The sequence below is a fragment of the Cervus canadensis genome, chromosome 14 (assembly GCF_019320065.1).
Source record: "Cervus canadensis isolate Bull #8, Minnesota chromosome 14, ASM1932006v1, whole genome shotgun sequence".
NCBI classification, from domain to species: Eukaryota; Metazoa; Chordata; class Mammalia; order Artiodactyla; family Cervidae; genus Cervus; species Cervus canadensis.
The window spans coordinates 15637415-15655861 of record NC_057399.1 but is presented as its reverse complement, the minus strand read 5'-3'; the positions used below and the strand labels follow the sequence as shown (position 1 = coordinate 15655861).

Here is an 18447-nt window from a genome sequence, read left to right as displayed (position 1 = left end):
AACTAGACACCTGCCATAAGAAATGTGCTCAGAGAAGGATGAGGAACAGGTCTGCCCTATCAGCGATTACTATCATTACTCGGAGACTGAGAGCTATGTCCGGCTGCTGCGGGGGGAAGGCAGTGATGCATACAAAAGTGGGTGCAGTGGGGTAATTAAGAGCAGCACTGATTAAAAGAAGATGAGCGAGGCTAAGCAGAGGGGAAGGACTTTAACTACAGGGTGGAGGATACAACCCTATCACCCTTGCCTGTACCCCGCCCCTCCCAGTTACCCCCCTTAAAATTCCCCCCCAAATGGAATCACCAAAAAATGACCCCAGATGTGGGATTTTATGTCAGAGTAAAGGCAGTCTCAGGTGACATTTGAAGATGCTAGAAGGAAGGGAATTTTCTGCCCAAGCCAACTTGGTTTTCAGAAAGATGAACTGGAAAGCATTCTCCATTACTAAAAAGAAGACTGGGCTTACAAAATAAAGGGGCCGTGCCTCAGCTGTGAGGCAGAGCTGAAAGGTTAAGCCCAACACTTAGGCAAATGGCTCTCAGCAGAGCTAGCTATCCAGCAGCTTACACTGGCCACAGGCAACCCCCACCTCTACCCTGCTCTAGATTCTCAGGCCCCATGAAGACAGTCTATTATTAGAGACAATGAGGTTCTTCCAGCCTTAGCTTGGCCATCTTGAAAGTGCCTTCTTCCACCTTTTTAAAAAAAGCATAACTCTCTCACAAAATGAAAGGAATACTTAAGTAGACAGCAAGAGGATGAAATCACAGCTACTGAAGCTGCTGCAGACCCAGAAAACATGAGCCTGCTGCCTCAGATTCTACTTCTTTATCCTGCCACGCAGAGCTCCTAGATCATGATTCCAGCTTCCGTATCTGGCCTCAGCTTAGAACACACCAGGCGGAGGGAGGGCGGGAAGCACGGCTCCCATTTCACAGATGAAAGAGTGGCTTGCCCTGGGTTCTCAGCCAGAATGATGATTGAAAACCTTTCATTCCCTTCAACAGCCTCTCTTCTGTGACCCCAGCAGCTCAGGCATGTTCACAAGGAGTCAGGGACAGACCCAGGGTTCCCAAGCGGTGAAAGGAAGCAGGCAAGCTCTTTCTCCACTGACAACTTCACGTTTCTCCCTTCCCAGGTAAGGAGAGACTCCTGAGGGCACGCGACACTGCACACCAAGAGACAATCCACTTCACTGTCGGATGTTTACTGGGAAATAAAACGATCTCCACAATGCAGCCTCGGCAGCAGTGACAGATGGGAATTTGTTCTGAGATTTACAACTCACAAGTGCCATTCTCTCCAGTCTCCACTTCCCAACACCCTACACATGAGAAATGAAAACATCTTTCTCTCTAGCTCTCTTCCAAGGAAGCTGATAAGGAAGAATCAAGCTGAAACAGAGATAGTTCCGGCTTCTCTCAAAAGATGCTTAATAAATAAGAAGTGTTGTCTGTAAGATAAAACATTCATTGAAATGAACAGAGGGCCCACATCCAGGAGATTAAAACAGCTGACTCCAAAAGAGCAGCTGACCTGTCCCATCCATGTGTTCCTGAAAGAACATGTTTGTTTGTTTTTTTCTCCCCACAGTTTACCTGAGACAGCCTAATACCCATCACCTTCACTAAAAGGAAAAAACATGAATGCGCCTCAAAAATACATGTCAGAACAAAAGACACTGCTATACAGCCAGCAACACCTCAAAAAACCCAGTGGCTCTGCCAATTAAGGGAATTTACACGCATCAGTCCTCCATAGACCCAAACCTGCCCAAATCATTGGGGAAACTAAAATGTTTCTCAACATGACAGCAAGGCTGGGAAAACTCAACCTTCTACCCATTCATCAGCTTGCACTAATTAGTAAACTTTTTTTTTTTTACGTTATTGGCTATAGATTTATAACCACAGAACACACAAGCAAAACAGTTTACAAAGCTATCAGAAAAGGCATTTTTGATGAACAGTGGTGGTTTGAGGCAATATGTATCAATCTAAACAGGTGGTTCTCAAACAAAGCAATTTTGATACCCTTTTCCCCCACCCCAGGGACATTTGGCAACATCTAGAGATATTTATGGTTGTCACAGCTGGGAGGGAGAGAGGAGGAGAAGTGCTACTGGCGTCCAATAGGTAGAGGCCAGGGATGCTGCTCAACACCGTACAATGCACAGAACAGCCCTCATCACAGAGAATTCACAAGCCTAAAATGTCAGTAATGCTGAAACTGAGAAATTCTGGTCTAGGTCTAAGTTTAGAATGCTGTACCATTATGTTAGAATCCATGTTCTTATATGCCAAAGGATTTGCCAAATTGCTTAAAACCCAAAAGTACTTTTCAGTTTTCAATTCTTCCCTGTCCTTTCTCCATCAAGTACCTTGTCACAACCCCCCAAAATGAGCAGCTGCTTACGCTGACTCCAGTTAACAATTCAAAACAAACAGCAACTTCACATTTTACAAAACAATTTGGGGAAAGAGCGACACTGGGAACTTTTACGGACTGTTCTGGTGCCGCAGAGATGATTAGGGAAAGGTTTAGTTTGGGGCATGAGGAGATAAATGCACTCATTCTTACCCAAACAGTTTGAATAGGATGGGAAAGAGATGAGGAAAACAAACACCAAACCCTGAGTTAATGATACTGAAAACCCACAAGGAATAAAACAACCTCATCCATGTCAAACAACAGCCATGCATTTAGAATTTTAATTCACATTTTACCTAGTGCAACCCGGGTCAATTATGTTGCTATAATGAAATTGACTTTGCTGTTTACATTCAGAGCTTTAATAATAGTGAGGTGGTTTTTACATTTTTGTTTCTAAAATAGGTATAGCACAGGATTTATCACCACAGAGCTGCCTATACAAGTAGAAAGGAAACCAGAATAAAAATGAAGACCAATGTCCCCCCTCACCCCCACTAGATATTAATAAGTTCCTCATTACCAACCACTGCATCAATTTGAATTTCTGAAATTTAACCCACTTTACAACCTTTGGGAAAACTATGTCACACAGACCACAAACTGAACCCAACCAGAACTAAAACCATGCTCCAAAATAGCATCTCCAATGCTAAAAGTGTGACAGTAAGTGGCATTTATAGCACTTGGTATTTAAACACTTTTAAAAGGGAGGTGGGGGGTGGGGAGTGAAAAGGAGCATTTGTTGACAGTTTTCTCCAAATCACTCTTCCTTGATTTCTTTTGCTATTACCCTGTTCTTTAAAATGCTCAGTTCTTATCTCGGGAGAGTGCAGAAAAAGAAAATTGGTATGCTACGATAAACAAGTGGGCGAGGTGGGGAAGAGCTGTGTGGCAGCAGAGACATCAAGGACACTACTCTGGGAGTGATCTGAAAACCTCCCATTATGTGGATGGCCTCTCGTGTGAAGAGGGGCAGGGGTGATGAATAGGCAGGAACTGCTTGCTGGGGCCAAGAATTCACAAGGCACTTGAAGACAATAAAAAGTAAGTAAATAAATAAATCCACTCAAAGGCCCCATTTTTATGCAGGAGGACACAGAAGCAAAACTGATGACCCACATGTAGGCAGGCAACCAGATGAAGGCCTAAGACTCTGAAAAGGATCTAAACTCATCTTTTCTGTTTCTCAGCTAATTGGCACAGGCCAACCTGTTCTGCATCATCACCCTGACTTATTCAGTCTACCTGCCCTGGGTGACTATTTCCATCATGACTTAAAGACCTAAAACTAGAGTTAGTTTTTAAAAGCCATGTTTACTTAAGTAGATCCACTTCTGAAACTACATAAGATTTCAATAAAAAGATGCTCACCATCACCAGCCGTCAGAGAAATATAAATCAAAACCACAAATGAGACAGCATGTCACACCCACTAGGAGGACTAGGATCAAACAATGGACAATAACAAGTGTTGGAGAAGAAGCAAGAGAAACTGGAATTCTCACCCACTGCTAGGGGGGAATGCAAAACGGTACAGCCACTGGGTTGTTTAAAAAGTTGGATGGAATTACCATATGACCCAGAGACTCCATTCCTAGATATAAACACCAGATAAAAGAAAGCATGTCCACAGAAAAATTTTTATACAAATGGTTCAGTTCAGTCGCTCAGTCGTGTCTGACTCTTTGCGACCCCATGGACCGCAGCACGCCAGGCCTCCCTGTCCATCACCAACTTCCGGAATTTACTCAGACTCATGTCCATTGAGTCAGTGATGCCATCCATCTCATCTTCATACAAATGTTTACAGCAGCATTATTTATAATAGCCAAAATGTAGAAACAATTAAATGACCAGCTAGTGACTGAACGGATAAACAAATGCAGTATATTGATGTAATAGAATACTGTTCATCAGAAAAAAGACTGAAATAAATACCTTCTACAACATGTAAAAACCTTGAAAACATGCCAAGTGAAATAAGCCAGACATAAGGGCCATATATTATGTGATTCCATTTATAGGAAATATTCAGAACAGACAAATCCATAAGAGATAGAAAGATTAGGCGCTGCCAGGGAGTTGAAGGGATGGAGAAGGGGGTCTTGACTGCTAATGAATATGAGTTTATTTTGGGAGCGATGAAAATGTTCAAGAATTACATATTAGTAATAGTTATACAAGTTTGTAAATATATTAAAAACACTGAGCACTGTGCTTTTAAAAGGGTGAGTAAGGGACTTCCCTGGCGATCCAGTGGTTAAGACTTTGCCTTCCAATGCAGGGGGGTGCAGGTTCAAACCCTAGTTGGGGAGCTAAAAGTTCATGTGTCACAGCCAGAAACAAAATAAAACATAAAATAGAATCAATACCGTGAAAAATTCAGTAGAGACTTTAAAAATGGTCCACATTTTAAAAAACTCTTTGAAAAAAAAAGCAGGGTGAATGATACAGTACATAAATCACCCATCAATCAAAAAAAACCACATAGATCTAATAATTAAAATGAGACGCTCTACTTTCTATTCGGAAGACTTTTCTTCTTCCTCTGAGAAGAGGGAAAATATAATGCATTCTAATAAATCCAAATAAAAGTCATATGAAAATATATGGGGACATGAATAGTAAACAATGCTTCAGCAAGCTTCCTAGTAATTAAAAGCACACTGCCTATTCAGAAGAACTGAGACACTGAAGCCAAGCCCTGCATTTGTTAGAGATACCTACCTGTACCCTCAGTAAAAAAAAAAAAAAAAAAAGTCAGATGCAGAGAAGACTTCTCAGCTGTATTGCTTCATCCCTTTGGAAAATTAATAAAAGGGCTGAACTATTGGAATTTAAGTGGCAGGTAAGTCACTAAATAGAAGCTGGTAGAGCTGGAAGATCCATGTTTGTTGTGTTTTATTTACTTCCTGTGGTAGCAGGCTATGCATTATTCTCCTAGGGTGAATTTGTTTTATAAAGAAAGTTACAGCTGGGTTATTGATGGGCTTTCCAGGGATTAACTGCATACTCATAAGAATAAGAGGCTAACCTCATCCTCTTAAACTTCACACACTACAATCCTATAGATGGCTGACAGCTACAGCCGGAGGAGAAAAATAATCCAACATTTCTGCTAATCCTTAAACCAATCATCTCATGCAACAATGGGGAGTCCTTTAGGTCTACAACTCAATCTCTTCAGGACAGAAAGGCTCTTTCTACAGTCACATCAGGAGTTTGTATTCACAGCCGTCACCTACACAAACACACACAGTCAGATACCACAAACCACTCTAGGCTTATTTCATACTAAGTTGTTGTAAAGTATAGAGAATTATAAATTTGCCTATAAAATAAGAATACACACACCTGACCAAAACCAGAGCCCCACAGACCTTGACAGAAGTTATATTTGGGGAAAGTAAGTTAGATCACATGCAAATAAATGAGAAAGGATAAACAAGGCTGCTTATATTAACTCCAAATTTCCCCGAGTTCCTGATGTTCATATACTGCTATGGAAAATTGTTTACACTTTCTTATATCCAACAATCTGCATGGAAGCAGTTATCAGAAATCTGGCATTTTGTGGTAGGGGAATTGGTCATCTGGGCATCTCTTCTAATTCTGCCCTCCTTCTAATTCTATCTCAAGGATCCCTGCCACTTTGCAGTGCCAACAAAAGAACTGGTCCCTTCCCCCTTTATGCTGAGTAAGGAAGCCAAAAGTGCCTGATCCTCACATTTTTGCTTCTCAAACTTCTCTCCATCTGTTCCCCAAAGTGAACTTCTCCCCTCAGTTCTGAATTTTAAGTTTGTTCACCAAAAGTTAAATGGCAGTGCTTCCGCACTGCCGTGTCCTTATTAAAACTCATTCACACACTAATTGCAGAAGCAGAGCATCAGGTTGGGTCTAATCTCAAACACCAACATCCACGTAACCACCAGAAAAGACAAGAGGAGGTGACCCACTGCCTGGAGTAATCACCCCTTGAAGAAGCTTGGTCAATTGGACCCAGAGATCTGCTACAGGCACCGAGAGAAAGCAGGCAGGAAAAACTGCAGTCCAGGGGAGTCAGTTCACCCACATGTCAGGTAACGGCTACCGGTCAGTCTTGCCCTCTACAAAAGCCACACAAGGTAAATGGCATTGTCCACCTGAAGACGGACGCTCATGGAGGTTAACTGGCTGCACGAGATCACAAAGCATAGTAGTGCCCAAGTGTCCCAATCAAGTCCAGTCTTATCCTAGGCCCAGGTAACATGGGTACCAACACGGGCGCCATGTTATCCAAGGCTCAGTTCAGTTCAGTCCCTCAGTCGTGTCCGACTCGTTGCGACCCCATGAACCACAGCATGTCAGGCCTCCCTGTCCATCACCAATTGCCAAAGTCTACCCAAACCCATGTCCATTGAGTTGGTGATGCCATCCAACCATCTCATCCTGTCGTCCCCTTCTCCTCCCACCTTCAATCTTTGCCAGCATCAGGGTTTTTTCTAATGAGTCAGCTCTTTGCATGAGGTGGCCAAAGTATTGGAGTTTCAGCCTCAGCATCAGTCCTTGCAATGAACACTCAGGACTGATCTCATTTAGGATGGACTGGTTGGATCTCCTTGCAGTCCAAGGGACTCTCAAGAGTCTTCTCCAACACCACAGTTCAAAAGCATCAATTCTTTGGCACTCAGCTTTCTTTATAGTCCAACTCTCACATCCATACACGACCACTGGAAAAACCATAGTTTTGACTAGATGGACCTTTGTTGACAAAGTAATGTCTCTGCTTTTTAATATGCTATCTAGGTTGGTCATAACTTTCCTCCCAAGGAGTAAGCGTCTTTTAATTTCATGGCTGCAATCAGCATGTGCAGTGATTTTGGAGCCCCCAAAAATAAAATCTGACATTGTTTCCACTGTTTCCCCATCTATCTGCCATGAAGTGATGGGACCAGATGCCATGATCTTAGTTTTCTGAATGTTGAGCTTTAAACCAAGTTTTCCACTCTCCTCTTTCACTTTCATCAAGAGGCTCTTTAGTTCCTCTTCACTTTCTGCCATCAGAGTGGTGTCATCTGCATATCTGAGGTTATTGATATTTCTCCCAGCAATCTTGATTTCAGCTTGTGCTTCCTCCAGCCCAGCATTTCTCATGATGTACTCTGCATTTAAGTTAAATAAGCAGGGTGACAATATACAGCCCTGACATACTCCTTTTCTACTTGGAACCAGTCTGTTGTTCCATGTCCAGTTCTAACTGTTGCTTCCTGACCTGCATATAGGTTTCTCAAGAAGCAGGTCAGGTGGTCTGGTATTCCCATCTCTTTAAGAATGTTCTATAGTTTGTTGTGATCCACACAGTCAAAGGCTTTGGCATAGTCAATAAAGCAGAAGTAGGTGTTTTTCTGGAACTCGCTTGCTTTTTCGATGATCCAGCAGATGTTGGCAATTTGATCTCTGGTTCCTCTGCCTTTTCTAAAACCAGATTGAACACCTCAAAGGTCACAGTTCACGTACTGCTGCAGCCTGGCCTGGAGAATTTTGAGCATTCCTTTACTAGCGTGTGAGATGAGTGCAATTGTGCGGTAGTTTGAGCATTCTTTGGCATTGCCTTTCTTTGGGATTGGAATGAAAACTGACCTTGTCCAGTCCTGTGGCCACTGCTGAATTTTCCAAATTTGCTGGCATATTGAGTATAGCACTTTCACAGCATCATCTTTCAGGATTTGAAATAGCTCAACTGGAATTCCATCACCTCCACTAGCTTTGTTCATAGTGATGCTTCCTGAGGCCCATTTGACTTCACATTCCAGGATGTCTGGCTCTAGGTGAGAGTGAGTGATCACACCATCATGATTATCTGGGTCATGACGATCTTTTTTGTACAGTTCTTCTGTGTATTCTTGCCACCTCTTCTTAATATCTTCTGCTTCTGTTAGGTCCATATCGTTTCTGTCCTTTATTGAGCCCATCTTTGCATGAAATATTCCCTTGGTGTCTCTAATTTTCTTGAAGAGATCTCTGGTCTTTCCCATTCTATTGTTTTCCTCTATTTCTTTGCGTTGATCGCTGAGGAAGGCTTTCTTATCTCTCCTTGCTATTCTTTGGAATTCTGCATTCAAATGGAGAGTTTTTTTAATAAGTATTTATTAAATGGAGAGTTTAATAAGTATTTTTCCTTTTCTCCTTTGCTTTTTGCTTCTCTTCTTTTCACAGCTATTTGTAAGGCCTCCTCAGACAGCCATTTTGCTTTTCTGCATTTCTTTTTCTTGGGGATGGTCTTGATTCCCATCTCTTGTACAATATCACAAACCTCCGTCCATAGTTCATCAGGCATTCTGTCTATCCCTTAAATCTATTTCTCACTTCCACTATATAGTCATAAGGGATTTGATTTAGGTCATACCTGAATGGTCTAGTGGTTTTCCTGACTTTTTTCAATTTAAGCCTGAATTTGGCAATTAGGAGTTCATGATCTGAGCCATAGTCAGCTCCCGGTCTTGTTTTTGCTGACTGTATAGAGCTTCTCCATCTTTGGCTGCAGAGAATATAATCAATCTGATTTCGGTGTTGACCATCTGGTGATATCCATGTGTAGAGTCTTCTCTTGTGTTGTTGGAAGAGGGTGTTTGCTATGACCAGTGCGTTCTCTTGGCAGAACTCTACTAGCCTTTGCCCTGCTTCATTCTGTACTCCAAGGCCAAATTTGCCTGTTACTCCAGGTGTTTCTTGACTTCCTACTTTTGCATTCTAGTCCCCTATAATGAAAAGGATATCTTCTCGGGGTGTTAGTTCTAGAACATGATGTAAATGGTCTTAGAAACATGAGCACAGATGAAACACTGAGAAGTTAGGCAGCAGGTATGTGGTTAGAAATAGTAAAACTATGCAATTGTTTTCTTTAAAAAAGAAATTGCACTCTGCTAATTATTCTTTCACTTTTTAATCAAAAAGCAACCATGTTTCTTCAGGGAGTGGAAAAACTTGGCTGACAGTAAGCACAAGGGGGCTTCCTATGGTGGTGGGGACAATCTGTACCCTGAGAGAGTGTGGCCCAAAGAGCATGTGCCTGTACCAGTGGTCAGGTCTGTACACTGTACATTTCACATGTGAATTACACATCAATTTTTTAAAATCCATGTGTGTACAGGTATGTACATAGCCACATCTATATTTGTATGACATATTAATTTTATATGATATAAAACCAATTATATGTGATGTAATAAATCCAGTTAAAAGACAACACTAATTATTTGGAATCCTAATCTCAGTTTAGAATCAGTTACTTAGTGTTAGAGCAGGTAGAAGAGAGTTCTAAGTTCCCAACTACCTAAATACTACAATGGGGAGTAATGAACTTAGAGTCCTTTGGTCAATTTTCTTTTCCTTCAGGTAGCCATTAGCTATTCCACAAATAAAATGTTACATTAAGTCAATAAACTATTTCATTTTGAGCATTTTTAATAGCATTCCAAATTTGAAAAAAATATTTGAGGAATGCTGAATAAATTGTGTTGTTTATCCCAATGTTTGGGGGGAAAAAAAAAATAAAGGTTCAAGTAAGTTCCCTTCCCACAATAAACTTGCTTTCTAAAGTACAAGTGAGCTTGTGTCAAACTGAATAAACCCTGTGCCTATTAAGATCTCTGCATTATTATTTTTTATTGTTACAAGAACATATGTTTAATAGCAAGAGAGCTTAAAAAAAATTCAAAATGTAGGGTTGCAGTTATTATTCTGATTATCAAATCTACCTTCAAAGCTATTTTTAAAAAGTATAACCAAAAATATCTCAAATATCTAAGAAGCTTATCTTTCTTAAATACCAGTAATCTATGTAAGTTGAAGGCAGATGCGCAGTGAAAAAGATTTATAATTCAGTATTTCCCCTCAGACATGAAAACTAAGTGTTCTATGCCAGTGCAAAATGGGTACCATTAATTCACTCCACAAAAATGGAAAAAAGCAGAACCTCTCTCTTCCTACTAAAAGAGCATCCACAGTCCCAGGACACAGCTAACCTCACTTAGAAGCCTGGTGTCCTTAGGAAGATATAACTTCTTCCAGGTTTGCTAAAGAGAAATATCTTCAGCCCTGTCAAGCAAGCAGCAAGCTCCTTGATTGTACCTTAAAGGGGATGAGAATGTTTCGGTTCATCTGAATTTTAAAGGGTACTCTTTCATGATCTTTCACACTTGTAATAGATGTCTAAACCGTTAAATTACTATTTCTTTTCTTAGCCTGAAAGTAGATGCAGACGAAGAGCATGGCCTCTCCCATTGTTCTCTCCCCTAAGTCGGCCCCTGCACAATCCTGACAGCTGCTAGCAAACCAGGCTGCGTTTACTCTGCGCGCAGCTGCTGCCTGTAGGAACAGACAGCCTCCCAGAGCCTCCTCCCCTCTGGGGAGGCAGGTCGACACACTGCATGTTCAATGAAGGGGTGCAAAGGTCCACTGAATTGTCAACCCAATTTTATGCTACTTCGATTTTCCAGGACGCGCACAGCTCCTTTCAAGCAAAAGCCAAGCATATGCCAGAGTATGAAACTTATGGTGCAGGATAATTATTGATCACTACAAACTTTAAAAGAGCCTGCCGACATAAATTAATATACTGATCCAAACATTACAATTATAAAAGCCGCACATGCCAATATGCTGAAAACTCATAATTGGCGTCAAGTCTTGTGCTGGGCCCAATTCACTGATTTGGGTTATTGTTGCTAGCTATCAGAGCTAATCTGCCTTTATAATCTCAACAACATGTTTCCTGGACTAAAGCCACTCATAAAATTAGCGATTCATCTGCCCTTGCAAAACAACCTGTTATTTTTATTTTCTGATTCAACTTGAAATGAGTATTACCTATAAACATCTGGTTAACACAATTTCCTCCTTTCTAATGGGTAGGATTGGGCAGTGGCTTTGAGGGTGTAAAGAGTACAAAGTTTTACCATCAAGAAATGATATGTAAAAATTTAGAGCCTATCAGAAAACAAACATGTTCCACAAAGTTGAACTGGGTACTTGAGAACTGCTTTGCATATGTTTTCCTTTAATCAAAACAGGCTTTTCCATCCTCATTCATTTGGGTTAAAAAAATTCTGCGCTCAAGCTACAAGTACAATTTGCTATTAGTCTTTGCTAATCAAACACAGTACATGCAAAAGTACCAGTGAATATTTGATTTGATCTCTGAAATAAAGCAATTCATTACACAAGAAAAGGGTACAGAAGGCAGCAGACAAATGCAGATGTAATTGTGTTTTTTGTTGAATGTGATTAGAGAGCCCACTAAGCAACAGTCAAAAATGTGATACTAAGGGGGAGAGATGCAGAGCCCGGATCTGGGGGGAAGGGGAGGAGGGAGAATTGTTTATGCAGAGCTAAGCTGTCAAGTGTAATAAAGCAGCTTGAATAAAATTTAAGCTGAAAATCCACTGAAGCTCCCCATTTCAGGGAGGAAAAAGCTATTAAAAGGAAATGAAGGTCACCCTCCCAGTTTATTTCACCTAATTGACTGCCAATAGCTTACCACAGGCAACCCGACTGCAGATCTGCAATTGAGAAACTGATGAAAGGAGAGTTTTCAAGCTGAGGCTCATTCTTTAATCCTCCTTGGCTCTTATGTTTTTCTCCATCTCCAGTTGGGATGTAATTTTAAACCCTGATGGATTAACTGGTTCCATTGTCTGTGGCCGTCACTGCACTATGGCACTCTTAATCCCTACAGCAGCATGTCTAATTATCATTACAAAGTGTCTGAGGGAACTATAAAGACCAGCAGGGCATCTTCTCACAAGCAATTAACATAAATTGATAAATGAGTGATTTGAATCCGCTCAAGGCACTCACGTATGAATAAAATCAGAAAGGACAGTCCCTTGTTTCAGCTACTTCTTTCGCTTAGGCTGGAAGGGCAGAAAAAACATGAGAACCGCCCTGGATCCTGTGGTTACGGGGAAGGAAGGGGGCGTGGTCGGGGGTGGGGAATGAACTCATGCAGGAGATGGACCCCACGGTTCACCAGGCTCATTAATGCAGAGCAAATGACTTGTGATTGACAACCAGTTGCCAGCAAGGAGCACTAACTGAACTCAACCCAGAAGAGCAGAAACCTCGTGAAAGGCTAGAGGGCACCAGGGCAGACAATTATCACTTCTTCAACGGCAAGAGGGCTTTCTTTTCGTCTGGGTGCCACTTAAAACTTCATGAACAGCCACAAGAAAAGCAAAACAGTTACACATAGGTTCTAATACCCTGGGAAAGCAAAAGGCAAAAGAAGCAAAAGATAACGAAATAATTCCCAGTGATGTCTTGACCCCAATTGGGATCTAAAGTTATATGGCAGGAGTAAGGAAAGTAGGTATTTAAAACCTTCACCTAAAGCTTTAGCCTGAGGGAGCAGGATAAACTATATTTATTTTCCCATTGAAAAGAAGATGTATTTTGTTCCCATCCTAAAAAAGGTTGCTATTACCTCCCTATCGCCAAGTGTTCTTCCCTTATACTCCTCAGTGTACCTGAAACCACTTCCCCATACCTGAAACTGCCTCCCCTTCTCCCACTGATCAAAAAGGTCAAGGTTAACTTCATATTATATACAGATTAGATATAGATTAAGCCAACAAATTTAGAAGAAATGAAAGCTGGTTATACACACTGTAGGAGGTAGACCTGGGAGGCCACGTACCCCGATGATGGCATTCAGCTCTGCCATGGTCACCTGTTTGGCACGCTCAACAGCCTGGGCCACCTGCTGTTGATGCTTTGAAAACAAGAAGAAAAGGTATTAGTGAGGCAGCCAAGAACTTCACTGTACCTTCCAACAACAGGACAAATGCTGCATGTGGTGCAGACTGAGGTGTAAAATGAGTTTAAATGCGAACTTGTTGGAGCACACATCATTTCACAGAACACAGACAACCAGGGGAAAGAAAACAGGGGTGCTGCCCATCTTTCTAAGCAGCACCCGTCAACTTCTGATGGGAATTTGGGGCTCAGCATGGTAGAAAGTCAAAAAAAGACATAAAAAATGGTCACGTGAAGCCTTAGAAATCAACAGTATGGGATCTGGAAGATCATCCTGATTCTCAGAAAGGGTTTGCTATGGTAAATTTGAGCAGGAGAAATTTACAGCCATTTAAAACACCCCTTTGGATACTTAAATTTTAAGCATTAAACCTGCAATCTCTTCTCCGGTCAACAAATCTCAACCCACCAGTTGGTTCTGGACTCTGGGAATTCCTTTCCTCCTTTAGTCCTTAGATGTTTCACCCGCCAGAGGAGAAAGGAAAGACACACAGACAGACAGACAGACACACACACACACACACACACACATACACACGTGCTCTCTCTCTCTGAGATCACAGGCTGCAAATAGCCCGCATACCTCCCAGGTACACTCACAAATAAAAACAAAGTTGCACATCTCTTTGGGAGAAAGGAGACTATATACAGCAGAGACCCGAATTACTAAAGGTTTCAAAAGGCCAACAAATCTAAACTGTAACATCACGTGAGTGCTATGCTGGAAAAGGCTGCCATAGTGAGAGCAGAGATGGTGCTACGCAGCATGGAGCGGTAAATGCCAACAAGGACAGACACTCAGCATTCCAGCTCCAAGGCCCACAAGCTTTTCACTGTCTCAAGATATACGCATCCTGTACACACTTAAAACACAGTTTTACATTTATTAGCTTGTATCCAAAAGTAAACTTTAAGGCAAAACTAAAACTGGTTTTGAGTCAATTTCATAGGTTTACTCACACAAAGAGCTTTCCCCTCTCAAAATATTAAGGTTAAACTCCTATCTATGACTTTGCAACTTAATAAAATGGCTCCTATATGGATATAACTCTGTAAGCCAAGGTAACATGAACATGTAACATGAATGCTCTTAACCTTAAGAGTATTGGCATCCACTCCCTCCACAGACAGCATTAAGTCAATCTGCCTTGAGGTACAAGGACAAATGAAATACCTGCTCCCATGATCAAGTCAACCCTGATGGAACCATTTTTAAAAAGCAGTAAAAGAAACAGTAAAAGGACACATTAATCATCAGAAGCTATCAAGTTTATACTACTCCTCTAAGAAAAGCTTTATGCTTGGCAGTCATTTTGCAGTTTTCCATAGAAAAGAATTAATTTAAGGTTGAGCTATCGTCACTTCCACAGTATGCCCTTAGATCTGAGATGGAATAGCAGGGGGTTTACACACTTCAGCTGTAACAGATGTTCTTCACACTTGTTCCTCATGATAAAATTAACATCTTAAAACTAGCTAATTTGCAAACAGAGAAGCAACATAATTGCACTTTAACAGCTGAACAGCTTTACTTACTTCCTGAGACAGAAATGGGATGACTTGTGCACAAATCGTATTCAATCTCTTGGCGATTTCAGTCTATAAAGACAAAGCCATATAAATGGTTAGCGTATTTCATAATCGGTTCAGAAAGATAAAACCTCATACCCAACAGTGGAGTCCTCTACTGCCTCACTGAGGGCATAAAATTGCTTTCCCAGGCTATGTGAGCAATATTTATCTTGAGATAAACAGTAGATATTAATCCCACTTGCAAAGAAAGACATAATCGCACGTTTTATTGGTCACTTAAATAAGAGATAATGGGTAGTTTAATTGAGTCAGAAAATCTATGCAGTTTGAGGCTATATAATCATTTAACCTGGTGATTCCAAACCCTTCTGTACACTTATTCAATTATGGCATACCAGAGCACTTTTATGAAGCAAGTTCATTCAAACAAAGTCAGAACCCTGGAGAGCAGAAGCACTGCCAAAGCAGACTAGCTCTCAAGATAAGGTCCAGAGCGAGAGAGTGGAAGACCTCCTTCCATTTGTTTTGACTCCTGCACAACTGAAATTGAACTTTAACGTTAGTAAGCCTTCACCAAGTTTCAAAATTGCAAACAAGCCTAGAAAACACTGCTGAAACAGACTCAAATCCAGACAGTCAAGTCGAGGGGTTCTGGATATCTGTAAAGTTTTACCACAATTCAGCATCAAATGCCAGGAGCAAAGTGACAGGGCCCACAGTTCCAATGAGTTTAAGAAAATGGGTCCTGAGTGTCTGCAGCACAGGCTATTCTAGAGCAAGGAGGAAAAGTCCCTGCTCAGCTCCAAAGGCACAGGAATCCCTCTGCACAAGGGACAAACTGGCAAAGGAGGGAATACGGTGTGCTCTGCTCCCAGACGAAGAAGGATCCCCCTGCCCACCCCTCCCCCCAAGCCCTGCAGCAATGCAACGGGACCTGCTTTCCTCTAACTCTGAAGAACAGTTCTGTTGGGGTGAGCGGGGGGTGGAGAAAGACATCTGAAGAGTCCCAAGTTGACCTTATGTATGTATTCCATCATTTCTGTCAATGCTTACCGATGCCACCTCCATTACTGACCCAGGCAATGAAAAGGACTATGGGGAGGAAACAAAATAAGCAGAGCACAGCCATGCCCTTGAGAAAGAGAGAATGGAATAACTGAGATAAAGCAGAAACCTCAGGAACTGTATAATCAAGTACATAAAAAGGAGCTGCCTTTTGTCCTCTGAGATGATTCCAGTTAACTGAGCAACAAGCCTTTCCTTTTATGGGGTTGGATTTACGCCAATCCAACTCAATTCTCCCTGACCACCACTGAGACAGGGTTACAGACCGTGCCTTGGAAGAAATGTACTGGAAAGGGAAATCACTGGTGTAGAGAACAATCCCATGACCTTGCTTGAACAAGTGGAGCTAACAGAACGTACATGCAAAAAGGGCCGAGCTGTAGCAGGTGCCATCACAAAACTGGGTCAGCCCCACCTAGCTCGTTTGATCACAGCCACCCACTCAAGCGAACACAAGGTCATGGCTCTCCTGGAAAGCATGGGCCAGCTACCCTTGCCTTTGCAACAAGGTTCTACCCTGTATGTCTGGGTAGACATAAAGGGGCAGAGATGCCCTTTGTGGGGTCTGAGGTCCTCGCTCTCCACTTTCCACCTCCCATACATTCCAAGAGCATTCTGTTCTTACCCGGCCTCCAAAATTCTCTTCATGTTTTCCAATGTTAAAAATCACATCTGCTCACTCTGAGTACATATACGCAGATGTATGCTACACAGAAATACACAAGAACAAAGTCTGCCATCCAGAGACAACCACAGTAACCCTGTGGTGATCCTGAGAAGCAACCCCCAGGCTCTCAATATCTGTGTGTGCACAAGCCCAGAGTGCAGAGAGACACCTCCATATCAACGGGTCCCATGAGGTATACTGCTCTTCTGTAATTTGTTCCTTCCACTCAAACGTGTCACGGACACCCTTCCACTCCATAAAAACAGATATGAGTAAGAACATCATCAGTATATCCCACTACACAAGCAGTCAGGTGTCTGAACGCTCCCAACATCGGGGGATATTTATTTTTCACCTAATTTTCCACAATTACACGCTCTACGTCAAATAACCCTTTCCCCAGATCTCTAAAAGGAATCTCTAGAAGCGAAATTGCTAGGTCAAAGTGTCTGCATATTTTAAACTGTAATGCATGCTGATAAACTGCCTAGCAGAGAAGCTTACTGATTTATATTATCAGTCTATGATGGTGCTTGCTCCCCCACCCAGTGTCAATACTGCGTTTCACTGACCTTTTTAAAATCTTTATCCATCTAATAGATTAAAAAATGATCTCATTTTTATTTGCATTACTCTGATTCTTCCTGAAGTTAAACATCTTTTCATATATTGATTGGCCCACTTTATTTTTCTTTTGGTAATTATTCACCCTTGTCTTTTTGTAGTAGTTCCTTCCATAAGATATAGACTGACTTTTCCACAGTTTTTCCACCTTGTCACCTGTCTTTCAACCTTGCTTAGTATGGGTATTTTGCTGTGCATAACTACATTTTTACATGGTCGGACTAAAGAATAGCCTTCCTATGTTCCTGGCCTTTGGGTCAGGATGAGAACACTCCCAAATTAAAGAAGCCATTCTTAATTTTCCTCTAGTGCTGCTATGGCTGTACTTTCTACATTTAATTACTTGACCTACATGGAATTTATTTTAGTTTAAGAAGGAAAGATGATCTCCTCTTTAATTAATAATTATATATGTTATTACACAGAGTGGCTTTAAGGTAGAAGTGAACTTCACTGTCAGGGGACAGTTAAGACCAGGTCTGAATGAAATGAACTCATAAACCTTTAATATTAATCCTTTAATATTAAGAGGAAAATAAAAGAAGTACGGATTAAAAGCACAGACCACATAAATTGGGTTAGAGCAGCTAAGACTGCAACAGGAGGACGAGTGTTAAAGATCAAAGCTCAAACTGATGCAGAAACATCAAAAGCCATACCATTTGTCCTGGGAATTCTAAATAAATGGTTTGGAAAAGAAACAGAAACGAGAACAACAGAGAAGGATCTTGTCCCAGCTGTCTCCTTCCTCTGCCAGGTCTCTGATCCCTAATCTTAAAACCATCCTCTGACAAGTGAGCTTGACCTTGAGCCAGGAAATCTAGATTCCAATCTCACCTCTGGTTTACCTTGAAATTCTCCCAGCCAGCTGTGGAGTCCCTGCTCCTGGCAGCGTGAGGACGCACCTGACCTCCCTGACCGTGCTCTGGGAGGTCTCACACATCACCACCACTGCCGCCCTTCAAACAGTCTGCATGGCAACTGACAGCGATTCTCCAGCATCATCTCTTGCTTCAACATAAGGATATTCTGACAAGGACTTAGCACAAATTAACGAGCAGCAGTGTTCTCTACCTGCGCTTCTATTCCTGACCACAGAGTTTACAAGCAGGTTAAACTGGATAGTTGACCCTGCTTAAGCAGGTGTTGAGAAAGTCCCATAACCTTTTCAGACTGCCTCCTTTATACCTCTTCCAAAGACCGGACAACTCCAATGGAAAAAAGAAAAAAAAAACAAAAACAAAACTGCAGGCTAACTGTGTTTTCCACCTAGAAATCATTTTCCTGACCAAAACTGAAGCTGTATTTGGTACCTTCCAACAGACATA

The 18447-nt window shown here is 41.6% G+C and overlaps 1 protein-coding gene across 9 annotated transcripts in view; it reads right to left on the bottom strand.

The window, feature by feature from the left end:
• Window positions 1–18447, bottom strand: part of LOC122452850 (transducin-like enhancer protein 1) — a 91404-nt gene that overhangs the window by 46321 nt on the left and 26636 nt on the right. For 5 of the 9 annotated variants that reach the window (XM_043486571.1, XM_043486575.1, XM_043486572.1 and 2 more), the window contains exons 5-6: window positions 14767–14829; window positions 13112–13186 (exon numbers count right to left, since the gene is read on the bottom strand). In XM_043486571.1, the coding sequence (XP_043342506.1) occupies window positions 13112–13186; window positions 14767–14829 (138 nt within the window). Of the gene's footprint in view, window positions 1–13081; window positions 13187–14766; window positions 14830–18447 lie in introns of all 9 variants that reach the window. The other 4 variants (XM_043486568.1, XM_043486569.1, XM_043486570.1 and 1 more) reach the window with 1 other exon arrangement.